The following is a 25,492-nucleotide window of genomic DNA, read 5'->3' as shown; positions in this document are numbered from 1 at the left end:
GAAGGAACAGATTTTGCATAAATGGTGGCTCTGACCCCAAAGGGGCCAAAGGGGCGGGGCCCAATAGGGGAAATATAGGTAATTCCTTTAAATCGCTACTAGTCATAAAGTTATGAATGAATTTGAACCCAATTTGGTCAGAAACATCCTTGAGGGAAGGGGAACAGATTTTGCATAAATGGTGGCTCTGACCCCGGAGGGGCCAAAGGGGCGGGGCCCAATAGGGGAAATAGAGGTAATTCCTTTAAATCGCTACTAATCATAACGTTATGAATGGATTTGAACCCAATTTGGTCATAAACATCCTTGGGGGAAGGGGAACAGATTTTGCATAAATGGTGACTCTGACCCCAATGGGGCCAAAGGGGCAGGCCGAAAAGGGGAAATAGACGTAATTCCTTTAAATCGCTACTAGTCATAAAGTTATGAATGCATGTTCTAAAAACAATTCTTGAGGTTTTTCAGACCTTAGAGAGTCTGGACTTCATTAATCTTTAAAGCAGTTCGGTTTCCCACACTATAACCATATATAGCATTGTTAGAGATTTACAAATAAAACAAATTGAATATGAACATTATTTTGACATTTGGTCTAATCCAACCAGGTGAGCGATGCAGGCCCCATGGGCCTCTTGTTTGCTAATCAAGTGATTATAAGCTAATCACCTTTTGAACAACTGGGCCCTGATATTGTATGACTTGAATGAATTTAACATCCAGTCATATACTTCCAGGGATTAACTGTCGTGTATACAATGATCTTGTTTCCTGGGCTGAAATTGTACAGCTCCTGAAGAAAAAAATTGCTGTATGATGTAGTGTGACACTTCAGCTGTGTGGAGGTAGCCCAATGTGACAAGTGACTTCAGAATATTTTGACTTCATAGGAAATCCAGTGTCCTGGTTGACAAGTTTGACATTTTAATATGGCCACTGGAATTATGGCCAGGTAAGAGTGGTCACGAAGTTGTCATTGCCAGTATTAACTTTGAAAGATACTTTTTGCAATGTCATGAAATGTTTTATCATTAGAATTCGAAAGTAAGGATATTTTTCATTTTGTTCTTAGTTAAAATGTACCAGTGGAAGTGATATAATTGTGCTATTAAACCAATTACAAAACATGTAAGACTTGTTTTTAATGAGAAACCACTGTTTTCCTTTATACGTGTTTTTACTACTTATCAAAATGGATATTGAAAAATGATATCTCCTGTACAAGAAGAGCAAGGAAGCTAATGCCGAGGTGTTGCTTCCGTACGACGTCAACTTTTCCCTTTAAACAACTCCAATAACCGTGAGACACAGAGACTTGATTTTGATCCTGTGGCATACTTTGGTGAAGGACTGACCTACAGTCAAGGTCACAGGGGTGAAATAAACTAAAATCTTTAAATATTTATTTTTTATATAACGAAGAGGCACAGAGAACTGGAAAATTGTGTGCTAGTCGCAAGCTGGGATGAAGCGTGATCGAGTTTGTTCAAATGAAAGGACCTTAACCTACGTTGAAGGCCACAAGGGTCAAATGTGTTAAAATTCGGAGACCTGATATTGGGCCCATAGTGTGCAGGAGTTAGGGACTAAAAATTCATTGACGTGAATAAACCTAGCCAACTCTGATATTTGAATAAAATTGACCTAGATCAACGTCGAAGTCTAGAAGCTCTAAAAGCAGATGGGCAATACAGGCGCTTTGGGCCTCTTGTTTTAAATCCACGTGTTTAGTTCTTGGTCTACTAGCCAAAAACTGACATCAATTAAATTGAGGTGCATCACGCGGCATCTCCAAACAAATATCGTAATTTGTAAATAGTGATAGCTGCATGCCCAATACACGCCTACATACGGGAACGTAAGATTAGCACTCATTTATGATGGCCAGAGGAAAACGTCACTCGTTTCTCCTAACACCGTTTACCCGTCCATTCTGTCTTCCTCCCATTTGTTTCATTTAATTCTTCAGACTATTGGTAAGAAATTTTGCAAAAAGGCTTGATTTTTATCCAGTTTTTCACTAGCTTAGCTCGTCTTCCTACGTGAATGCTGTCCGTATTGTAATGAAAAGACGCGTGCTTTACCAAACGCAAGTTAACATCTGTTAATGGGGAATGTTAATTTAATTCTTCAGACTATTTGTAAGAAATTTTGCCAAGGCTAGATTTGTATCCAGATTTTCACTAGCTTAGCTCGTCTACCAGCTGCGATAACGTAGCTCTGGACGACGGACGGACAATTTCTGACAGATGGTCGTCAGAGAGCAGTGTAGGCTGGGTATGAATATTCGTTCTACTCGTCTACCTACGTGAATACTGTCCGTATTGTAATGTAAAGATGTGTGCTTTACCAAGTTAACACATTTTAATGGGGTGAAAACACATTCCGATCTGAAAACAAAACTTTTAAAGAATACAAAAGCAAGATTGTGAATTTCAAACATGTCTATTATGTTGAACAATTCATTTGACATTTGACGTCACATGTTAAGTTACAATGATAATGCTACAAGTCTTGATGTACAAGTAAGTTGTACAGGTAACATGAAGTGTCCTGTTGAATTATTTTCTAAAACGTCAATAATTCTCTTGTTCTTTCTTTATACTGACCATACACGGTTCAGTATGAATTCCAGTATCCATACGCCTAGAGCGTCCAGTCGTCTGTGTAGTGTGTTAAATTATTTTCTTAAACGTCCCAGACTAATACGTCAATAATTATCTTGTTCTTTCTTTATACTGACCATAAACGTTTCAGTATGAATTCCAGTATCCATACGCCTAGAGCGTCCAGTCGTCTGTGTAGTGTCGTGTATCTGTGATGTTGCTGGGTCAGGGATGACACGCGCCTGGACTGACTTGGCATTTGACAAATCAACTGGAGTCAGATCTGTGATAACTGTGCCTGATTTTAGAGACTGCACAAAATCATGTCCTACATCTATAATTAGCTTTGGTGACATAACATGGTCTTTACTTCGCCCTGTGGCGACGTATCCACTTCCCTGTGGTAAATTACGGGACAACCCTTCTACGCATGCCTTTTCTGGAGACGTGAGAAACACTACATCCTCCAGGTACGTTCCTGTCGGGATATCACCGGAAGTGAAGTCGGATCCCCCGTTGATGAAATCTCTTTTGTAGCGTTCCGTTCTCTTTTTCAGCGGCCTTGAATCTTCTGGTTTTCCAGGTGGACTGCCTTCTATGTATACTGTTTTCACACCATCTCCAGATCCCATGTGGGTGGTTTCCTGGCCAAGATAAACAATATTGGATACGCTGGTCTGGGCGCGTGAACCCGAACTGAGATCCAATGCTTGAAGAGCACAGTTCTGACTTTGTAACTCCACCACATCTCTTGATGTCCGTGGTGATTTGTTTTGGTATCCATGTAGGTTGAGGTCGGCATAACCATCCGGGGTACCGCCGTTATTGACGTCATCGAGAACGTTTATAGCACTGGTCAGTGATGACGCGAAACAGGATTCAGATGACGTGCGGCGTGGTTCCTGATCATTTCCATTCTGTTTAGAATGAGTGGCCTGCTGGGAACAGTTGTCAGCATTGTTAGAGATCTGTTCGCACCAGACACTTGAGCTGCTCGTCGGCGGGAAATACTTGGTCAGGTTTGTCTTGTCCTCGGCCTCGTTTTGCATCTTGGTGTAGTTCAAATACTTCTGCCAACTGAAGAGAACAAAGAAAGACATCACGATGATTTTGTTTGGTGAGAAATAACTATCAATAACTGTCCAATCTTCGGGAATAGAGCGTTGTTCACAATTATTGTACGTAAACGTAACACCTTGAATTCCGGGGATGTGTCATTTCATGCATTTTCGGAAACCAAAAATTGAGGAATTAAGATCGAAATGCATTAATATCCACTAAGTGTGTTAACACACTTGTAAAATGTAAAAGTGACATATTTTACAATAGTTTGGTTAACTTTACTGGGAAACATCCGCCGTACAGGATCGGGCACGTGACTTACCTGTTAACATCTACCTGCAGTCCTGACCTAGTTTCGTCATAGCTGCCGTCGTAATAGAAGGGGTTGTACGGATCAATGTATCCCGGGCCGCTCTCCCGTTCATATCTGAGATGGTCTGTAATAGATCATTTAACTCATTGGTCAGATCAGAATGAAATATTTAAGCAATGAACAGTGGTTTTAATGTTGTTAATTATAGTCGATATGGCAGCAAGATGTCCCATGCTACATTTGCCCACCATACATCTTGCTGCCATATCGACTATAACAACATTAAAACCACTGTTCAATACTTATATTTACATTGTCTTACCATTTTCGTCAACTTTGAAAAAAAAAAAAAAAAAAACTAAACCAACACAAAAAATCCCGCCTTTTTTAAAGTCACATGACCCACTGGGTGTTATAGCCTGAGGCACAGGGTGTTTAGACGTACATGGGTGGCAACTGCCTCTTAGCATTGTGTCAATTGGGAAATGCGGAACAAATGTCAAATAATGGCTGATACGTGTCATTTCGTTATATCGTCACGCTAAATATCGTTCTTTCCCAACGACAATTCGGAATGGCACATACTAACCAACAAAGAAGATAATGTTCTACTGCACAATAAGCAAGCTAATCGCACTTATTTACATAGCTTGGTACTGTCAGGCCAAAACCACGTGTATTCATTGCGGACAATAGCATTTTTGTCTCGGATTGTCTGAAACCTGTTCATCGTCCAAAAACATCGAATACAGCATGTATATTTACTCTGAATTAAAATTCCCATCTGAAGTAATTGCGGAACAGTAAACTAGCGCTTTGTATGAAAAGAAATTATTACTGTGAATCACTTAGGTTTCGCGAGTACTTTATTTCGCGAATTTACCTGGTCAGACATATTCACGAATACATGCTTTCGCGAACGCTGATCTAGAAATTGCTTTAAATTCGCTAATGAGGAGCTTTTAGAGTAATGGACTGTGTCAGACTTCTACTTTGGTAACCGATTGCTTGGTCGCCGTGTTATTTTCGTAAAAATAATTGCGAAAAATTTGAATTCACGATTGACTCTCCTCGTCTATAAACGCAGAAATAACTCCCTCGTGGAACTTAAGTGATTTACAGTATTGGTCTAAGAATTACATGTATTCGCGTTCGTTAAACGTTTATCTTCATGAATGATTGTGTCTATAGTGATGTGATGTTTGTCACCGTTTCAACTCTCTTACCGTCATAAAGGACATCCGCGTGGTGTGTCTGCTCGATCGTGGGGAGGGGAAACGGCCATAACTCGTCTACGGAGTCTGCACACCTCGGGGATCTTTGTGATACGGTTGGTGTGACGTCACAGGCCGTCGTTAGTGGTGTGACGTCAGATTTCTGCTGTCTCTGATCAGAAGTGGTAGTTAAACTGGGTCTATAAACAAAGAAAGAAGAGATTTATGAAAAATATGTTTAGGCTAGATAACTAGCGGGCAAACTCAAATAAACGGAACAAAACAGGTCGATCTTCAGAAAATTTGGGTAGAAAATTATTATGGTCTGTTAGAGATGTAACAAATCTTTCTCCTTTTTTGCCCTAGCGACCTTATAGGGCGACAGTATGACAGTATGGTAATGTTGTGGCCAAACAACCTTAACTCCGCTACATTAGGACGACAATACGACAGCGAATGAACATGGTGAAAAAGAAGAGCTGACTGCATGTAGAAAAATTCGTAATGTCGCTCCCGCCACCCCAGGTCGACAAAGCGACAACACTGGAATACGACAGCGAGACAGCGACAATATGAAAATTAAAATAGTAACGCCAAAAGACGAAGGAGCAACACTGAGGTATTTGATTTTTCTCGCTGACATTAACTTACCCAGAGGAACTTGACTTGGATTTTGTTGGACTACTTGAATGGTTTTTAGTCAATATGGCTTCCTTGTAAGCACGTTGTGAAGATACCAGCATCGCTGGTGTAGCTACGAAAACAAGACATTAAATACAGTAATTTAAATAGTTATTCAATATACATTTCTTTTTCTATAAATTGTCGCCGCATTTCAATAATGATATATACGAAATGATATCGTCAGATACCATACAGTGTTAAAGATTAGAAGAAGAAAAATCTCTATGAGCAACAACTGTCTAACAGGTCTTTCAATGTTGATAATTACAACTTACCGGGAATTCTACGAGAAATACTTGGAGGTCGTCCTTTGGGGGAGGGACATCCGGTCAAGGTACTGGGCATTGATCTTACATTTCCGGTAGCTGTCGGACAAGACGTGGTAATCTTCAGTGGAGAATTACCTACTGTAGAAGACGTCATAGATGTTAGCTGTTCATGTTCTTTCTTAGGGAACATTTGTACGGCTGGCGCCTGACTGTTTCCTACGACCTTGAAAGCTGTTGGTCTTCTGACCGATCCTTGACCACCGTCCGTAGATTCTCCTCTGATAGACCCTGATTTCGTATTCTCGATAGTGGCAATGGTCGACGGGTTCGGGTTTAGTCCTGCCTCAAGGGACATGATTGGGGTGGGATCAGAAACTGTCTGAGCCAATTGGGAAAACGACGGAAGCGGAGACGTGATTGAGATATTTGCTGTGGTGGCAATAGGGGTTTTGGGATACACAGTCACAGGAGTCGGGGTCACAGTCTGCTGGACACTGGTCACTGCTACTTCCGGACATGAGTTAGTGGTCGACTCTGGCAACTGTTCCTTGTTGGATCCAAATCTTGCCCAAAGACGGTCATGCTGGGTCTCCACTGGCACTTTCTTTTGTTTGGGTTGGTACACCCATCCTGTAAACACAATTTGCATTATTTGCATCATAAAATCAATATATTAATCGTTCGAAACAAACAAATCATTATTTGATGTACAATATTGAGAACATCGTGACCGGAAGTTTGGTTTTAACTGGTTTGGTTTAGAACCCCTGAACATTCACTATAACTGTATTATATTGTGTTCTATATAAACGTGTTATTGGCAATACACTTTCGGGTCAAAAGTCTTCCCATAATTCCTTTGTAGTTTAACTTTATTTCAATCACTCGTCCTGACTTCGTTCATGGTTGTATCTTATTAATGTGTTATATGTTGATAAAGAAATATATATATTCAACATGTAAAATACTGATGCACAATACCCCGTATGTTAGAAGAAATTGAAATTAACAACACAATTCATGTAAACGGCAATGGAAATAAATGGAATTGTCATGAAAATCAACAAATTCAGGAAAAATCCTTGACAAAAAAAAACATTTAAATGGTAAGATTATAAAACATAATTAGATTGGACGGAAAGATTTTTGACCTTTAACTGTGGGAATTAAGGAGAATCACCTAAAATACGTGTAAACCTGTGTTTGTCCGTAGATTCTTTTTATTTTCAATCTACGTTTCAACACAAAAAGAAACTGAAGTGATCAAGTGTATAAGTTCAAATTGCCATCTGTGTTTTAATAATTGTATCCCCACATGACTTTGAAAACTATCCCGCTCTTTGAAACAACGACTTTTTAGCCCACTATCATCAGATGGTGGGCTGTTCAAATCGCCCTGCGTCCGTGGTCCGTGGTCCGCCAATCTGAACTCTCCCCTTGGTAAGTTTCCCTTGGTCTGTAATTGTGCATGTTGCCTATTTGGACCGATCGGAAAACAACATGGCCCACAGGCGGCCATCTTGGATTTTGTCAGTGGAAGTTTGTTATCGCTATTACTCAGAAAGAACTGAAGATATCTTTCTCAAATTTCATATGTAGGTTCCCTTGGTCCCTAGGTATGCATATTGCATTTTGGGACCGATTAAAAAACAATATGGCTGACAGGCGGCCATCTTGGACTTTAACAATTGCAGGTTGCTCCTGCTATATCGTGTTATATAAAGTTAATGTTTTGAAGGAAGATTGAAAGTAGGGGGAACAGAGAAAAGATTAGTCTTCCATTTGACTGATATGGATCATTCAATGTTGGGTGCCAAGATCCCTTTGGGATCTCTTGTTTAACTTATTACCTGGGAAATCTCGGTTATGTTGGAGCTTGATACGTTCCGCTTCTCTGAAGTACTTTTCCTTGTCAACAAGCGACATACTGCCCCAGATCTGTCCTAGCCGAACGCTGATTTGTGCATTAGAAGCCTGTGGCATTTCCTCAGAAAGTTGGCTTCTGTAGTTTCGCGCCCATACCATAAACGCGTTCATAGGCCGCTTGACTTTGCCATTTCGGTTCTTGAAAGTGGCACCCGGGGTTTTGTATATCATAGAGGTGCCTGGCAATTCAAGAAAACAATTGCTCAATGTATGCTATGGATTTTCATTTGATATTATAAAGGTATACCCTTTTTTCCGTCTTTTCTTAAAAGATAGAATGTAAAAATCCACTTGCCCGACGACTGGAGCAACTAGATTTTGAGTTCGAGTTTGTTTTTTGTTTTTTTTTTTGTATTTTCCCCCTATAAACAGTTAGGGTCATTTAAGGATGTGGCATGTTTTGGAAGTGGAGGAAAGCTAGAGTACCCGGATAAAAAAAAAAACGCATAGGGTCAGTACTACGCAACTACCCCAAGTGGGTTTCGAACTCACGACCCAGAGTTGAAGGGCTAGTGATAAAGTGTCGGGACACCTTAGTCAATTGGTCACTTGGCCACCGCGGCCCCTTGCAAGTAAATCTATATCTATCTATAGTATGATATTTATGTTCTATTTCATTTGATAGGGAAATTACCTTAACATATATTTTAAAATAAAATACGAGTAGGTTAACCGTCCGAATTTGAAATAAATGAATTGATGTTTTCGTAATTCCTTTACAATGGTTGTTAGGAAAGAAGATTTAAAATTTAGTAAAATGTCCCTGAAAGCTTTACGACCGAGTCTTACTGCATGTGATAAAGTCTTTCGACTAAGCTTTGCTTGTTTTTGACAGACGATAATCACTCGACTAAGCTTAACGACAGGTGAAATTCACTTGACTTAGCTTTACGACAGGTGAAATTCACTTGACTTAGCTTTACGACAGGTGAAATTCACTTGACTTAGCTTTACGACAGGTGAAATTCACTTGACTTAGCTTTACGACAGGTGAGATTCACTTGACTTAGCTTTACGACAGGTAAAATTCACTTGACTTAGCTTTACGACAGGTGAAACTCACATGACTTAGCTTTACAACATGTCGAATTCACTAAAGTAAGCTTTACGACAGGTGGAATTCACTTGACTTAGCTTTACGGCATGTGATAATCACTCGACTAAACTTGACGGCAGGCGATAGTTACTTGATTAAGCTTCACGACAGGTGATGTAGCCTAGTTTTTCGACTGAGGTTTACGACAAATGATAATCGCTCGACTAAACTTTACGACAGGTGATATGGCACCCGACTTTTAACTTTACGATAGGCAATTATCACTCGACTACAGTAAATATCAAGACGTCGACAGTCACTCAACTAAACTTTACGACACGCTGAATTTCACGAAAGCGGACAGTCAATGGAATAGAGATAAGCTTTGGATATTTAGAATTAGGATTATTTATGTGACATTTAATACTTTGACGAATGTTCTATTTAATGAGTACTGCAGTACAGGCTTTGAAACCTGTTTTATGGTGATATACATATTCCTTCGAGGAATAAAGTTACTCTCTAACCAAATTGATATTCTATGTAGTCTGAATCACACTAGGTGTTGAACTTGGATTGGTGTGAGGGAACACTTCCAATATACAATTTGGCGAGAATCGGAGATTTTGTTTTTACTATTAATATTATACGAGTTGAAACTTTTTCTTAAAATCTTCAACAATAAAATTGACACCTAATCATATCAATGCTACACTTACCGGGCATTACTTGAACCGTTGGCGTTTTGATTGCCGAACTCGAGATCTTGCTGAAGTAATCAGTGCTGGGCAAACTTGGATCATTTATCGACGTCATCGTTCCTGTCGATTGAGTGGCTGTTCCAGTCGACGGTGGAATAACAGTTGCAGTTGGTAACATCCCGCAAGCCGACGGCAAAGATCTTACTACAGAAGACATGGGTGGGATCGGTTGGACCACAAACCTACCCGACTGTTGCAACACTCTTGGGAATCCAGTCTGGGGCTGTGATGTCAGATTTCCAAAGGCAGAAATGTTTGGTCCTCTGACAAATGGCGGGAACATATTGCTTTGAGCAGGTAGATAACGTACTGGTAATGCTGGACGTGAATATGACGTTTTACATGTCAACGGTACCATGGGTTGATAATTATGTTGTTGAATGCCTTGAAACATTGACGTTGTAGGTTCATCGGCCATTTTATCGTTCATCTTTTCCATAACTATGTTTTTGAGTATGTTCGATGCTTTTTGTGCCTCATCATCAAAATTTCTGTTCTTGCAATTTTCGCCAACAACAATGCGATATGGAATAGGATTAGAAACTGTGGCTTCAAAATGTTCACTGACTTCAGAAAGAGTTACCTTCACTTTTGTGGGGGCGTTACTATTGTTCCGATCCTCGTCTTGTTTGGGTGTCTGCCCGTCGATATCGACGTTTCTTTCACCCGAGTCCCATTTCGTTCTTTTCGATCTACACATATCCTCAGTGGGAGATCTTGACACATCCTGGTCCACGCATTCAATTGTCCTCTTTGTCAAAAGTTCGGCCATTTTCAGTTTCGTTGACAATGCACAATGAGCTTTACTCTATGATGTACGCGTCATGTATGCGACAATCAACGGTTTGATTGTCCTGGGAATAATGACGCCAGATAGTGACGTCACAATTAAAACGTATACTATGACGTCGTTAAATTGTCACTAAACGTCATCAATTATTAGCGTAATTATTTCGCGTATGGACGGTTTACAGTTGAAAATGAAAATGGACGTCGAGGAAAATGACGGGCGATTAGCCATAGTTCCGCTGGGTGACAAAAGTACATTCGACGGCAAAACAGAATCAGCCGACGAAAACAGTACGGAAGCCGAGTTGATAATAATTCCTGAAGAGCACATACCAATCGAAAATGAAGTTTCGATAAAAGACGATCTATACGTTGACTGCGATGCTGGACACCCATCAGTGCCAGGCGATAAAAAGGTGAACGATATCTTCGATGAAATTGGATATTCGTCATTTGAAAATCCACTTCATATTGAATCTGATAAATTGTATCTTTTACACGATGGAGATATTGATTTGGCGGGACGAGTTGGATTGATACGGCGATCTCAGGTTGATAGAACACCGGTCATACCCGACAGAAAAGCTATGAGGGTAAGTCGACATCGCCAGTACAATACTAGTTCATATAAGAAAGGTTTAGTATGTAGCCAGCGATTTAAAGCTTTGTATAAGAGGATTCTAAACCTTGTTAATGTGAAGTGATGAAATTATTATTCAAATGAATATTTTAATAACGTGGGAAGTTGGCGATGATATCAGTGGCGCGCCCATCGTTCTACAGTCTATCTATGTCCGATACGTTCATACCCGATCATGGCATTACCTTCAACTTGTTGAAGTTGGTAAATGCATGTACTATAATAGTAGTCACGTTGTTCGCATAACGCCAATGGGTTCTACGACGTTTTATTTTATGTATCGTCTTGTTCGATCGTTGGGGATTTGTTTTGTCCTAATTTGCTACTTCTTGCATTATTAAAATATTTTTTGTGTTACAATATTTATTAAAATAAGATTAACGCTATGTCTAGTCTGAATTTTCTGACGATCTTACTACGTAGACGGATATAGTTAGTGAACGATGATCAGCGAGTAAAATATGTATGTAAGCTAATAAAATATTATCTTACATTTTAATCAATGTATACATTTTATGTGCCAAGTTGAAGGGAATAAGGGAAAATATTGTTCAAACGCCGACCTGAGGGTGGGTCGGAAAAATTGCTCGTTTTCTGTAGGGGTCAGGTTCTGATGTTAAATCGCCACAATGCAGCTTGAAAGGCGATATTAACATCAGAACTCTTCGGATTACGCTATGCCCTGAGATTTTCACAACTAAGACGAAAGTGTTTAACAATTGAAATTCTAAACGGAGGTGTATTAACTTTCTCTCTCTCCTTTATTCAATAGGTACTTCTACGTCATATCTATGACGTCACTGGAGACGTATATGACGACATCCCAGCCAAGTACCGTACGTCACATGTCAGTCTAGCGTTTTATCTCAAATTGTGCATCCGATGCCCAGGACAACGGCTGACATCCGAAACACAGCGACAGGTTCAAGTTTGACCTTACGGGGCATTCACAGAATCGTAACAAAGATGTCACGGTGCTATTTCAAATCAAATTGATAACAGTTGCTTCTTTCTCCGGCACACGACAACTTATTGTAATATATCAGAGGGTTTGACCTTTGGACTCCCCGAGTAGCTGTAAAAGTCCTACCCAACAGTCCGAATATGTATATGTATTACTAGTACATTTCTATCCGAACTATCCGTAGTTTGGTTTGGTTTGTTTAACGACCTATTCACAGCCAGGGTCATTTAAGGACTTGCCTGGTTTTGGAGGTGGAGGAAAGCCGGAGTACCCGGTGAAAAACCACCGGCCTACGGTCAGTATCTGGCAACTGCCCCACGTAGGTTTCGAACTCGCGACCAAGGGGTGGAGGGCTAGTGATAAAGTGTCGGGACACCTTATCCACTCTTACTAACCGACAGGTACTGACCGTAGGCTGGTGTTTTTTCTCCAGGTACTCCAGCTTTCCTCGACCTGCGAAACCTAGCGCGGCCCCCTCTCGTACCAAGTCCTGGTGTTTTAAAACACATACTGGTGTTTTGTTTGTGTTATACCCCCTCAAACTAATAAGTCAACAAATATTTATAAAAAGACATATAGTTTATTATATCAAAAATGCATAAAATATCTACAATAAATTACCAGTCTTGACAACTTACACTGGGCACAAGCTAAAATATATATATATCTACGGTACAATTGTACAGAGGATACTGTAAGGTCACGGAACTACTACAGACAGTGGTGAACATGAGCGGTCATGTAAAATATATCCTAACGTAACAAAAACAGCAAGCTTTGGCTAGTTTTGCTGAAAACGATATGTCAAATGCATTGAAGAATCGAGCGTGCGTAAGAAAACATGTGACAAGGGCAGATAACTATGAATGTACAGTCTAGAATTATAAAACTTGTACACGATAGTAATAGAAGATATACCAGAGGTCTGGCCAGTCCATGTTCATGTTCATAAAATCATAAAAAAAACTATGGCACTGCCCATTGTACAGAATAGGCTTGATGTATAACATAACACTTAGCCGCCATTTTTAGAAAAAACTTAATTAAGCAGTTTCACTCTGGTAGAATTACAAATATATATATAAGTACCAAAAAACATGAACAATTCAAGATAAAAATTTACCCGAAATAACAAGGAAATAATGCACACCGTACCAGAATACCAGGCATACCAATCCGAGTGTCATGGTAAATAATAGCAGGCCAGTATAAACCTGTACATATGGTGGTGACAGTTACTGGCTGAACACTACACCCCCTGCTTATTAACAGCTACTTCATGGATGCCTTGAGCTCCATATCGGTATGTACAGATCTGTAAGACAATTGTCCCCTCACATGTTCTGCTTAGATAGCTTACTCTCCGATACGGACCAATCGGAAAGGTTATCTCCCCTTGACAGGTACTTATCAATAGAGTTACTTCCTTTAGAACGATACTGCACTGTCAGAAGAGTTATCTCCCCTTGACAGATACTTATCAATAGAGTTACTTCCCTTAGAAAGATAATCCACTGTCAGAACAGTTACCTCCCCTGAACAGATACTAGACTCTCCAAACAGTTACAGGTGTACCTCCCATGGACAGATACAAAATACTGCTCTGAATGAACAGTTTCCTCCCCTATACAAATACCACACTGCAGAATAGTTACCTCCCCTAGAAAGATACTTAACTGTCAGAACAGTTATCTCCCCTAGACAGATACTGAGTATCTGAAAAGTTACCTCCCCTAGACAAATACTGCACTGTCAGAACAGGTAATTCCCCTAGACGAATAATGGATTGTCAGAACGATTATCTCCTCTTGAAAAATGCTGCTCTGTCAGAACATTTACCTACCCTTTACATATATACGGTACTAATTTGTACAGTTACCTCCCCTTGACAAATACTACTTTTGGGGCAGTTAATGGGCTTCATTCCAAATGAAATCATTTCATTTTGAAGCAGAATTCCCAAAATTTGGAGTTAACCTCTTAAAAAATCTTTCCGTATTCATCAATTTTCTTGAGAAAAAGTCCAGAGTTACCTCCCTTTAACAGATATTGATATACAAGAAGTTACAAGAACATTTACCTCCCCTTGGCAGATACTGATATACAAGAACAGTTACCTCCCCTTGTCAAATTCTGATATACAAGAACAGTTACCTCCCCTTGTCATATTCTGATATACAAGAACAGTTACCTCCCCTCGACAGATAATCTTCTGTCAAAACAATCACTTCCCCTTCACAGTTTTTGATCTCTTACAATAATTGCGTGCTTTAACAAATTTCATTAATTCAAAAATTGCAAACTACCCAAATACATTATGCAAATATTGGATTTACATAAAAAGCTTAAACATGATATGGCACAAACTGAGGAATTCTACCTATAAACATTATCAATCGAACATTCTATCTGAAATTGAGATCCACAAAAACACTAGTTATAAAACAACATGTATCAAAATTAGTGAACTTTGTTATCTGGTGATGACCTAACTACAAACTTCTAAACTTATCAACTACAGTAATGTAGTACAAAAAGCTCTGTTAAAACCACTTTCAGTCAAAAAAAAAAACAAAAAAAAATATTTTCACAAATGACAATCTGTTAGAAATGCTGCGTCTGTACGGTTACATTCATTACTAAGTTGTATACTTTGTTAGACTTGAGATCAAACAAAGATGACAAATCAACATTAATGACAGAGAAACAATTAATCTTAAGAGACATCACCATGTACATAATAAGTTTACCTATATGCTATACCAACAGTATCTTAACAATAGACAATACAAGGTATTTGTAAAACTATGCACATGTCCTCACCCCCAAAACACAAACAAAAAACTTGTCCCATGCAGACCCACTCATCTGCATACGATCTCTAAAGGGAGACCACTCTAGTGTTCTTTAAATGGATACCACTCTAGTGTTCTTTAAAGGGATACCACTCTAGTGTTCTTTAAAGGGAGACCACTCTAGTGTTCTTTAAAGGGAGACCACTCTAGTGTTCTTTAAAGGAGACTACTCTAGTGATCTCTAAAGGAATACCACTCCAGTGATCTCCAAAAGGGAGGCTACTCTAGTGGTAGACCGTCATTCTTCCAAGATTCTAATAACACTGTCACAAAAAGCATTATAAAAGTGTTATGAAGGACAGCAAACAGCCTAAAATATTACATATTCAGCAATTACAACTCTATATAGGTGTTGACCTATACTATTTCATTTGTGGGGATAATTCAAATTGCAAAATAAAAATTCAGTTTATTTAGGTTCACAAAATTCTACATTGCAGGATATAATCCACACAATTTTACAAAGGGGCAGATCCTTATTAAATAAAACATAGTCCACACAATTTTATATTGGGGATATACTCAACAAAGTATTTTACATAAAGAGATACAAATGTAATACACACAATTTATATTTGGGCAGGTAATGCTCACAATTTATATAATTATATAATTTGCACAGTTTTTATAAATATAGAGCAATATAACATTCTACTAACACACATAACATATACTGATGATCATACACTTTTTGTGACAATATTTCAAGTCAAACATCATTTTGTGTACAGTAAACGTTCTGTATATATTTATGTTATGCCATTAACACCTCATACTGCCACAAAGTCCAAATTATTCTTATATTTCATCAACTCTTCTTTACATTTGTCTGGCATCTGTAAATCAACATCCAACCTATTTTAAAAAGTCGATAAAATGACTCCGGAACAATTTGGACTACCTGACACCATTTGTCCAGCAAAGATTTGGTCATTTAATGAGGTCCTAAACATTCAAAGTTTTTGAGATTTTTTTTCCATGAAGCAAAGACAAACATATTAAGCTTTATGAGAGTTTAAAAGTCTCGTCAGGACTGCTAGCTGGAGACCATAAAGTACTGTATGAAAAATCACAAATAATTATTGACGTGAAAAATATGATACAGAATTGTAAACAAGATATGATACACAAATGGAAAAAGAATTATAAGATAAAAGTTGATTATTTGTAGGAAGACTTTGTATAGATATTCTTTTTTATTCATAAACAGTTTCAATACTTTGGTTGAAGGAATAAAAACAGCATTAAACCACTAATACTGTATATATATATTTCTATCAGCAGTAATTATAACATATGTTTTGCCATCAAATTGGAAAATGGTGACTTCTGATGTTTGTAAAACATTTATTACACATATAAAATAAAGCAGTTGTCACATCATAGCTAGTACATTAAATGTTCAGATACCATTTTGGGACTAATATTTTTTATAGCATTTTGTTTCAGTAAAAAAAAAATATTATTCTACCTTAGTTTCATTATTTCACATTTAATTGTGTTCGTTTATTTATTTTGACACATAAATAGTCTGCATAATTAACCTTTCTCTCAAAGAGAGCAGGCATCAATTGAGAAAGTGTTTGGTATACTTTAATTTGTAACATTAAAAGTCTACACACAAGTCTAGTGATGGAAACAACAGGAAAATCTACCGACAAGCTCCGACTCATGTGATGGCATTAACAGGAAAATCTACTGAAAAGATCTGATTCCTGTGGTGGCACCAACTGAAAAATATGCTGACAAGATCTGACCCCTGTGGTGGCACCAACTGAAAAATCTACCGACAAGCTCCGACCCATGTGATGGCACCAACAGGAAAATCTACTGAAAAGATCTGATTCCTGTGGTGGCACCAACTGAAAAATATGCTGACAAGATCTGACTCTTGTGAAGGTACCAACAGAAAAATCATCTGACAGGATCTGACTCATTGTTGCGTTCTAATTAACTACCTCTATAAATGTAGATATAACTTTCCTAAACTAAGATATATACATATACATACATATTTTAGCAGTAATTTAATTTTTGTTGTTTTCCACCCTGGAAGCATTCCGCTAAATTATAATTGTGCTAGTTGTAGTTTAAATATCTACATTAGTTTCTATGCCAATGATAGTTGGTGGTTAATTCACCATTCCGCTGATCTAATCGGTTTTTATTTGGCTTTTGAAAACATTAAAGATATTTAATTTGATGTTGTCAACTTTTCCAGAGTAATTGTCGTTCACTATATATATAAGCTCAATGATGAATGTGTACGTAATATTTGCACCAGAAAACTTTAAACAGAAGCTTGCTTTATAGCACAAACATATTTTAGTGCAATAAGTTCATGGAGAAATGATCAGCACCTCACAAAGATTTTCACTAATTACACAATATGATTATAAAGGGGAAATCTATATTCATGGCTAAAATTACATATTTGGTAATATATAAGTACATAGATATAAGCTCATTGAAACCTTTTTGTAATTCTCATGATCAGCTTAAAATTCAAATAATCACAGACTTGCTTGTTTGTCGAGTTGACAGCTCCACCTATCAAAATATTTCTCTTAATCTAACGGAGATTATTGTTTTGGTTTAAATAGAATGTATATAAACCTTGTATACAATTAGCTTTTGGATATATCTGAATACAGTAATTAATGCAGTATCATGGAGAATGTCTAGCTAGTTACGGTAAAGGTGGAGAAATTGTCAACTGGATGTTCCATTGTATATAAATTATAAAACAAGATTCACACAGATTTAAATGTATCAAATTCACCTCAACTTAGATAAAACAAATTGTTTTACAATGATTTGTAATTTGACTCGGAGGTAAAACAACAGAGTCACATTACTAAAATAGACTGAATTATCTTTGATAGACTTTGTTTTGTTCTAAATCTGTTAAGGGATCTTTTCTAGCCAAAGTTGGTTTTGTGTTCGAAATAAATCCGTTCATATTAGAGATACAACAGTTGTATCATGTTGTGTCGTTTCTAATCATGCCATGAAACATGTCCATCCATAAACGATCATCTTCAAGCAAATGCTTTGTAACAGTAATTGACGCTGACGGAACAACTATCGTCAGCGAGACAATACCTACAAATCGACCAAGTCAAGTAAATCATAAACCAGTAATTATAACTAAAGTCGTTACACGTGCACTGACATAGTCAGGGAGCTCGAGATGAAACCTAACAATAGACAGAGTCATGTAGGTGATAAAACTAACTATAGCTGTTTCACTGACTATAGTACTAGACAGGGAGATGATGGAACTTAACAATAGTCCAAGTCATGTAGCAACAGATCTAGGCAGTAAACTAGTAACTAACTAAGCTATGTAATTGCATTGCAGTGCACACTCCTTAAGGGGATGTGTTGGCAACCAGGGTTAATATTACATTTTTTTCAATATTCATACTTTTCAGAAATAAATTCCTATAATAGTCACAAATATTTAATTGCAAATCTGATATGTTTGCAGAGGATTTGGTTTAAACCTTCACATATATAGCCACATGCACTGACCCTGAAGCATTTTAAAGCAAAGGACAATTTGTGTTGAAACTGTTAAATGGCAAATGATTTGGTGCAGTTTTCAAAGCTCAAACAACATAATGAACATGTATATATATATATATATACACACAGTATAAAGCTTTAATCTAACTAGAATATTAAAAAGATATGGAAATTGAAAACTAAAATTATGTGTAGATTAAAGATGATCGTCTTTGACACAACATTAAACAAAAAAATTTAAAAGACAAAACAAATATGAAAATCAAAATATTTCTCAAGATAATTTTTTCAGTAATAACAGATTAATTAGCTGATCACATGGACCTGGCAGTGAAAACAGCACATCTTCGAATGAGATCACGTCTATACATAAATACGAACTCTATGATATAGCATTGCAACTACATATACATGTGTACACGGCTAATTCCCATTTAATGAGAATTGATGAAAATATTAAATGGATCAGCACAGCTGCAGGCCACTGTCAGTAATGATGGCCTCTCATTATATGAGAATAAAAGCCGTATTTGTTGCCGCAGTGTTTGCCACAGACATTACAAACAAACGGATCGGTGTGACTGTGGCATCCGATATGAATCGAAAAGAGAACCTCGTCGTCAAAAGTGATACCACAATGGTTACACCTGTTCTCCGTTAACTGAAAGTTTTGCTGTTCTGTGAAGTTGGACTCTCCTGGAAGAGAACGAGATCTTTGATTCACACACCGTCCAGTTGTCATGATCTCACACTGCACTCCGCGCTCAACACAACTAGCTGACAAAGCCTGAGGATTGTCATTGACGGTGCTTGACTCAGTTTTGATAATTGGTATTGAACACTGTATGCCAACACTAGACATTTCCATTTTAACTGTTGTATTCACTGTATCGTCCACACTGGCCCTCAGCTCTATACTTGACCGATCTCCCCTTTGAGAGGGGCCAGAATCGGCAGACAATGTTTGTCTAATATCAGCAGTTGTTGCTACCTCGTTACATTCCATGACCATGCCACCATCTTCAACTTCCGAGTAACTCCGAGAGAAGGGATGTAATTCCAGTCGGCGTTCCTGGTCTGATAAAAACTGGTGTCGTGGGGGAGGTGCTGTACTGGACACGTCTGCCGTCTCCGGGGTGTCTGGGTGATCGGGAGGCTCCATTTTTACCTTGACATGACCTTGAAGTGGCTGCATGCCCACTTGTATCGGAGAATGTGCCACTCGTAGGTGCTGTTGTTGTTGTTGCTGCTGTTGTTGTTGTTGCTGCTGCTGTTGTGTAGGGTCAGCTGCCATGTAAAAACCTGATGAGGATATGGTGCTGCTTGGCGTTTGCATGGAAACCGTCTGAGGATTATTCATGATGGACGATACAATGGATCGAAGGTAGTTAGAAGCCATGTGAGATTCATCGGCTGGTCGTCGAACAGGGGCAGCATAGCCTGGGTACTGCCCTAAACACTGGCCCTGAATGGGCTGCGTCGGCTGATGAGCGTAGTGTACCGGTGTTGAATGAATACCTCTCAGGAGAGAATGCAAGGCTGTGGTTGCAGCCATACTCTGAGGGGCGGTAGATGTTGGGATGGGACCCGGATTTAGGTCAACATGACCTAATCTGTATTTATATTGAGCAGTGTCGTACCCCGAGGGTCTATAGGGACTGGTCTGAAATTGATAGTTTGGGCCGATTTGTTCATTGTGAACCTGGCTGTAGTGCTCACGGAACTTACGTGGAAGTATCGTGGAGTACGAACATTTTTCACACTTGAGCACACTCACTGGATTGGTGCCAATGTGGAGTCTTCTGTGACGACGGAAGTTACTTTTGTCATTTGTAGAGTAGTCACACAATGGACATTTCAGTGCCTTAACACCTGAAAGTAAATAAAATCAAATTTCATCTATTCACACCAGAAATAAAGCAAAGTCAAAGGATTTCACCTGTCATTTTACAGTACTTTATACAAACTCTGTTACATTGCTATTTTAGATTGTTTGATCAAGAAAACTGTACATGTACAAATTAAAGTAAATGATTATAATATATATACCGTTGTTGTATTTATATAGCCACTAATTAGTTTTGAAATGATGATAGGCTTGTTCTTCTAAACATGGGTAAATATTCAGCATTAAATATATAGATTTTGGAGAGGACTTATATAGGCTTGCCTGTTGTCCAATCCATTTGTTTTTATAGCAATAAAATTTGTTGAAATGAAAATTAAATAAATACCTCCATGTCTTGGCATATGAAGCTGTAGTTGTGTATAGGTTGTCGCTGTGAAGCTACAAAGGCGACATTTATATGTTTTGTACTGTGCCTTTGCTCCATTGTCGTAAGCTGTCATTTCTGGAGAGGAGTCGGGTAGGGTATACGTGGCATCCTCGCCATGGTCTGTTGTGTCAATGTTAATAGGTTCATACTTCCTCGGGTCGTCCAGGTCGCCAGTGATTATGTAGGAGCTGCCATCTTCACTGTGAGAGAATTCACGATCAGACATAATAATCGGGGGTGGGGAGGAACTATGGGTGGACAGAGATAGGGAGGGAGAGGTGACGAAACGTGACGGTAGCGGTGACTGTCGAGGAGACTGAGAGACGTGATGTCTCTCCATACCAACCAGAGGGTCAGAGTGACGCCTGATTTGAGGAGGGACAGCAGCCATCGCAGATGTCGAACTAGCCATGTGTTGTACATTGTCAGCAAGTGAGACCTGGGGGTCGTCAATGTTTGTAACATCAATATCGGAGTTAGCTGTCGACACATCCCGTGACACTATCGCACTTGCCATGATGAGATGAGATATGGCATTTGTTTCATTGGAGGGATGCAGGTTTTCATTGTTCTGCATTCTCTGATCCCCGTCTGGGTCTCCCTCCATCATGTCGGTATGAAATCTGAAATCAAGATTGTTTCAATAAAAGATATATCAATTGACAAAGTGCAGCAGCAAACACATGCTAACGTATATCACAACTGCAACTTCTTGTACATTCTAATACAAAAATTCTATAGGGGGGAGTTTTGTCACTGTAGCTCATAACTTCAATCCACAAAAAAAAAGAGAACAAACTACATGTTCCATTTACAGGCAAATTTTAAATTAAGTGTTGTCCCGATGAAAAATGTTCCTGATTCCTTGCGGTCCCATGTACTGACAGTCTGATAGATAACGTCTACCATGTCTCAATATACAATACTGCCGCGCTTACCACAAATGAATATAGTAGTCTTTCATCATGGACATTAAAAATAACGACTGATTTCATTTGCATAATCATGTGAACACATCATGAAAGAAATATATATATACCTATTCTATATAGTTCTCTGAATCTAATTACCAGTTACAATCCGCAGTAGATCCACAGAGACTCCATCAGTGATTCAAAATGATCAAATTTGTATCTTGATCCGTCGAATTTCCTTGTATCGTCGGCCATTTTGACAAATGGAGTGATTATCTATCTTCTCATCTGAAGAGTTTTTTTTGTGTGGAATTTGAGTTATTCCCCTTTAACAGTGTAGATAGTTGTTGGACAAAACCTTGTTTTGCTTGTTTGATAGTGTTTTTTCTTTTGAAAACCAAGAATAGAATCCAATGTATTTATGTATTTAGTTAATACACATTATCATATGTAAGATCTAATTCCGTTGTAGATATATGGCGATGGCAAATTTCCGAGAAATTTCATTTCACTTAGGCCTAGATTATATTTAGTGCATATATTACATTACGTATAAAACACATGTACTAATGCAGGTGTTTAAATTTCACTGGCACAGTCAACAAGACGGTCTGTAATATATCATCTTGGCAAAGTTTTGAATCAATCTGGTGATTTGTGAAGGCACAAACATTAGAGTACTCTACATGAAAGCTTTTTAAAGTGGAAAAGAAAGGACTGGAAAACATCCCCATGCAGTTACATAGATACAATAGTACGAATTAAAATCAGTGATAACTCGTCTATAAGTGCAAATATAATGATAGGTGATAAATAAATGAATAAACAAATAATATGTATATGAATAACGATTTTATTTTCAATTTTCAACGCAATAATGAGTGTAAGATAATTTTAGCATCACCACAATTATGCTATCTGCCTAAGGGAAAAATAAAAACACTGTTACACGTATTGCATTATGCAAAGTTCATTACTGAAAAATGTTATTTCATGTCAGATATCTTTTTTAAATAAATGAATATGTTCATGTTTTATATTATATACACATGAACGTTGTGTTTGGAATTCATTTTTTTCAAATCTGACACCTACGTTATGTGGTGTCCTTGTCACTTGATTGCATGTTCGCACGTGTACCCGTATACTTATCACAGGCGCTTGCATATAGAAAATATCACTTACGATTTTTTTTTCATATGACAGCGGTATGTGTAATCTGTTAACCTGAAACCTTCAGGTTAACAGATTACACATACCGCTGTCATATAAAAAAAAAAATCGAAAGTGATATTTTCTATATGCAAGCGCCTGTGATACTTATGGGGATATTATACACGCTAAGCTAAGACACCATTGTAGCGTCCTTAAAGATGATCCCTTCCATGTAAATCTAGTTCAAGACTCACAATGTGCATATTGTGAGTATTTTTGTGAAAATGCATACCATTTCCTTTTTGAGTGTCTAATACTTTTCCACTGCCCGTTCAGAAATGTTTAATGCATTAAATTACTTGAATATACAAATTAATCTAAATTTGTTACTTTTTGGTAACGAAGACTTGGCTTTGGATGTAAATAATTATGTGATCGAACATGTGCAGGCTTTCATCAAATCCAGCAAAAGATTTTAAACATGCAAGTTGTGTCTATCTTTATATCACTCTTTGCATAATTATGTAAAAGTGACTTATTTTCACTTTCAATTTGAAAATGTCTATGTCATCATATTGTGTAAAATGTTTTGTTGATAGGAGATGGCTTCATAAGTTGTCATAACTTGTGCCAAAACTTTTGTGCCTATTTTGGACAATAGATGTGTTTAAAGTCAAAGTCACCCGTACGTTCCTCTCACCGTCATTCACGCACTGGATAGCAAACGATACAGATATTTAGTACATTGTAATCATGAAATTACGACGATTTTGAAACAGGACTTGTGGAAAAGTAAGTGTCTGGAATGTAATTACTTTTTGATTATTTCTTACTGTATTTTACCAAATTTTAACTTGTATAATAGCCCTTTCCACAATAGTGTTTGGTTTGGTTTTATTTTATTTTATTTGATTAACGTCCTATCAACAAATATACAAGAGTTTGCAATTGTCATATTAAGCATAGATTTACATGAACATATATTTAATTCATAATAGAGAGAGAGAGAGAGAGAGAGAGAGAGAGAGAGAGAGAGAGAGAGAGAGAGAGAGAGAGAGAGAGAGAGAGAGAGAGAGAGAGAGAGAGAGAAAAGGAGGAGGAGAAAAGTGGAGAAAATACAACAGTCACAATATTGGTTTTGAATTTTATAAATCTTTTGCAAGTTTTAATGAAATTTTGAACATGTAAGAATATTTCTGAATCAGAATCAAACGACAAATCTTCATTACCGAATGGAAGACTGCACGCCAAGTTCGCGGAAGACTAAGAAAAGTGGCTCTCAGTACAGAAAACCCTATAGATAAACAAATCTTTCAGAAATCAAGATTTTTTTTTTTTTTAAATTAAAAACAAATAAAAAAACGAATGTTCTTTTTAATCTTGAGTCGAGCATCGTTAGACTATATAATTATAACCCTAACTTATTTTGGAATATAACTTAACACTTTATGTCGAAAAAATCCCAAAAATAATTTCTTCTCTAAAGCATGTCGGTTCCGAAAGTACTTATAAGGTCTAATAATTGGCTTTATTGTAAACTTACCGGAAGTTGATAGGAAGTGTGCTATTTCTTTTATCTATGGCGACAGCAATAACTTCATCCTTTATCCGTGTTATTTAACCGTTCCATCCACGAATGATTTTTATCCTGTAGCTCGGAAGAAAGGCCATGGTTTGTCTTTATTAAGAAAGGTGATCATCATCTTCCTTTTAGCTCAGACCCATAACATCATGTTAAGGTGCGTTTATAATTATGGAAGTGAAAATGGTGTATTTAACAAAAATGCCAGTCATGTTTTCTCTCAGGTCATTCGACAGTGTACCAGCTGATTGGAATTTTCACAATATTGCTTTTGTCAAGTAGACAAAAAGGATCCATTTATATTACAAATCGACATAAATCTGCTACTTAAGTAAATACAGCTTCTTCTTATAACTATATATCTGCTGGTGTACATATTCCAATAATATTAGAGGTTAACACGACAGGAAACTTTTGACTGGCTGTCATGTGATGTAATCCGGTGGAATAAGACCTCATATACGTATAGGAGTACTATGGCAAGCCAAGTTGTCATTTATTCGCGGAGCAATGTTGATCCAGTATTTTACCAAATTATATAAGATATCTAATATGTTTTGAGATATCTTGTATGGTGTACCGTAAGGGCCAGTCGCGGTCTCTTAATTAATTCTCTTATTGACCACAGGGGCTTGGCACGATTTTCCAAATGATAGTCTATATATATATAGACTATCATTTGGAAAATCGTGCCAAGCCCCTGTGTTATTGACCATGTGAAAACTGCTAATAGACACTTTGCCGACGACTCTTCTCTTCAACAGTCTTCGGCAGATTTGAACATTATATAAACAAAACCTATAACCATGACATTCAACGTTTACAAGATTTGTCTGATCCGCACGTGCTAATTAACGCAGTTTAATCATGAAAGACGAAAGTATAATCTCTCTTCCCGAGGCTTCGAATGTAACTTTT

The 25,492-nt window shown here is 37.8% G+C and overlaps 3 protein-coding genes across 4 annotated transcripts; 1 reads left to right on the top strand and 2 right to left on the bottom strand.

Annotated features, from left to right (window-relative positions):
• Nucleotides 1-2,699: 2,699 nt before the first annotated feature.
• Nucleotides 2,700-10,710, bottom strand: LOC117339373. The gene is made up of 7 exons (XM_033900927.1): nucleotides 9,827-10,710; nucleotides 7,996-8,250; nucleotides 6,152-6,775; nucleotides 5,844-5,946; nucleotides 5,205-5,392; nucleotides 3,988-4,102; nucleotides 2,700-3,680 (listed from the first exon to the last, which is right to left on the bottom strand). The coding sequence occupies exons 1-7, from the start codon at nucleotides 10,638-10,640 to the stop codon at nucleotides 2,708-2,710; spliced, it is 3,072 nt and encodes a 1,023-aa protein (XP_033756818.1). The 5' UTR covers nucleotides 10,641-10,710; the 3' UTR covers nucleotides 2,700-2,707.
• A 101-nt stretch (nucleotides 10,711-10,811) lies between these two features.
• LOC117339862 lies at nucleotides 10,812-12,416 on the top strand. Its single transcript, XM_033901569.1, has 2 exons — nucleotides 10,812-11,250; nucleotides 12,070-12,416. The coding sequence occupies exons 1-2, from the start codon at nucleotides 10,828-10,830 to the stop codon at nucleotides 12,229-12,231; spliced, it is 585 nt and encodes a 194-aa protein (XP_033757460.1). The 5' UTR covers nucleotides 10,812-10,827; the 3' UTR covers nucleotides 12,232-12,416.
• Nucleotides 12,417-12,821: 405 nt separating this feature from the next.
• On the bottom strand, nucleotides 12,822-22,098 carry LOC117339147 (protein hunchback-like). 2 transcript variants are annotated; one of them, XM_033900567.1, is made up of 3 exons: nucleotides 21,994-22,098; nucleotides 20,882-21,546; nucleotides 12,822-20,519 (listed from the first exon to the last, which is right to left on the bottom strand). In XM_033900567.1, the coding sequence occupies exons 2-3, from the start codon at nucleotides 21,531-21,533 to the stop codon at nucleotides 19,135-19,137; spliced, it is 2,037 nt and encodes a 678-aa protein (XP_033756458.1). In that variant the 5' UTR covers nucleotides 21,534-21,546; nucleotides 21,994-22,098; the 3' UTR covers nucleotides 12,822-19,134. The 2 variants fall into 2 exon arrangements, with proteins under 2 accessions (XP_033756458.1, XP_033756459.1); XM_033900568.1 differs by having other exon boundaries at nucleotides 21,963-22,090.
• Between the last annotated feature and the right edge of the window lie 3,394 nt (nucleotides 22,099-25,492).

Source organism: Pecten maximus, chromosome 12 (assembly GCF_902652985.1).
Source record: "Pecten maximus chromosome 12, xPecMax1.1, whole genome shotgun sequence".
NCBI lineage: Eukaryota > Metazoa > Mollusca > Bivalvia > Pectinida > Pectinidae > Pecten > Pecten maximus.
Note: the sequence above shows the minus strand (reverse complement) of the source record. Positions and strands in the feature narration are given on the sequence as shown.

Bases quoted from the DNA above. Each gene is read 5' to 3' on its own strand.
- LOC117339147 (XM_033900567.1), bottom strand. From the start codon at position 21,533: ATGATGGAGGGAGACCCAGACGGGGATCAGAGAATGCAGAACAATGAA. The intron at 20,520-20,881 runs GTATTTATTTAA...ATTTACTTTCAG, and splicing joins TCATATGCCAAGACATGGAG to GTGTTAAGGCACTGAAATGT.
- LOC117339373 (XM_033900927.1), bottom strand. From the start codon at position 10,640: ATGGCCGAACTTTTGACAAAGAGGACAATTGAATGCGTGGACCAGGAT. The intron at 5,393-5,843 runs GTAAGTTAATGT...CTTTGTTTATAG, and splicing joins TCCAAGTCAAGTTCCTCTGG to ACCCAGTTTAACTACCACTT. The intron at 3,681-3,987 runs GTAAGTCACGTG...TGTTCTCTTCAG, and splicing joins CTGCAGGTAGATGTTAACAG to TTGGCAGAAGTATTTGAACT.
- LOC117339862 (XM_033901569.1), top strand. From the start codon at position 10,828: ATGGACGGTTTACAGTTGAAAATGAAAATGGACGTCGAGGAAAATGAC. The intron at 11,251-12,069 runs GTAAGTCGACAT...TTTATTCAATAG, and splicing joins CCGACAGAAAAGCTATGAGG to GTACTTCTACGTCATATCTA.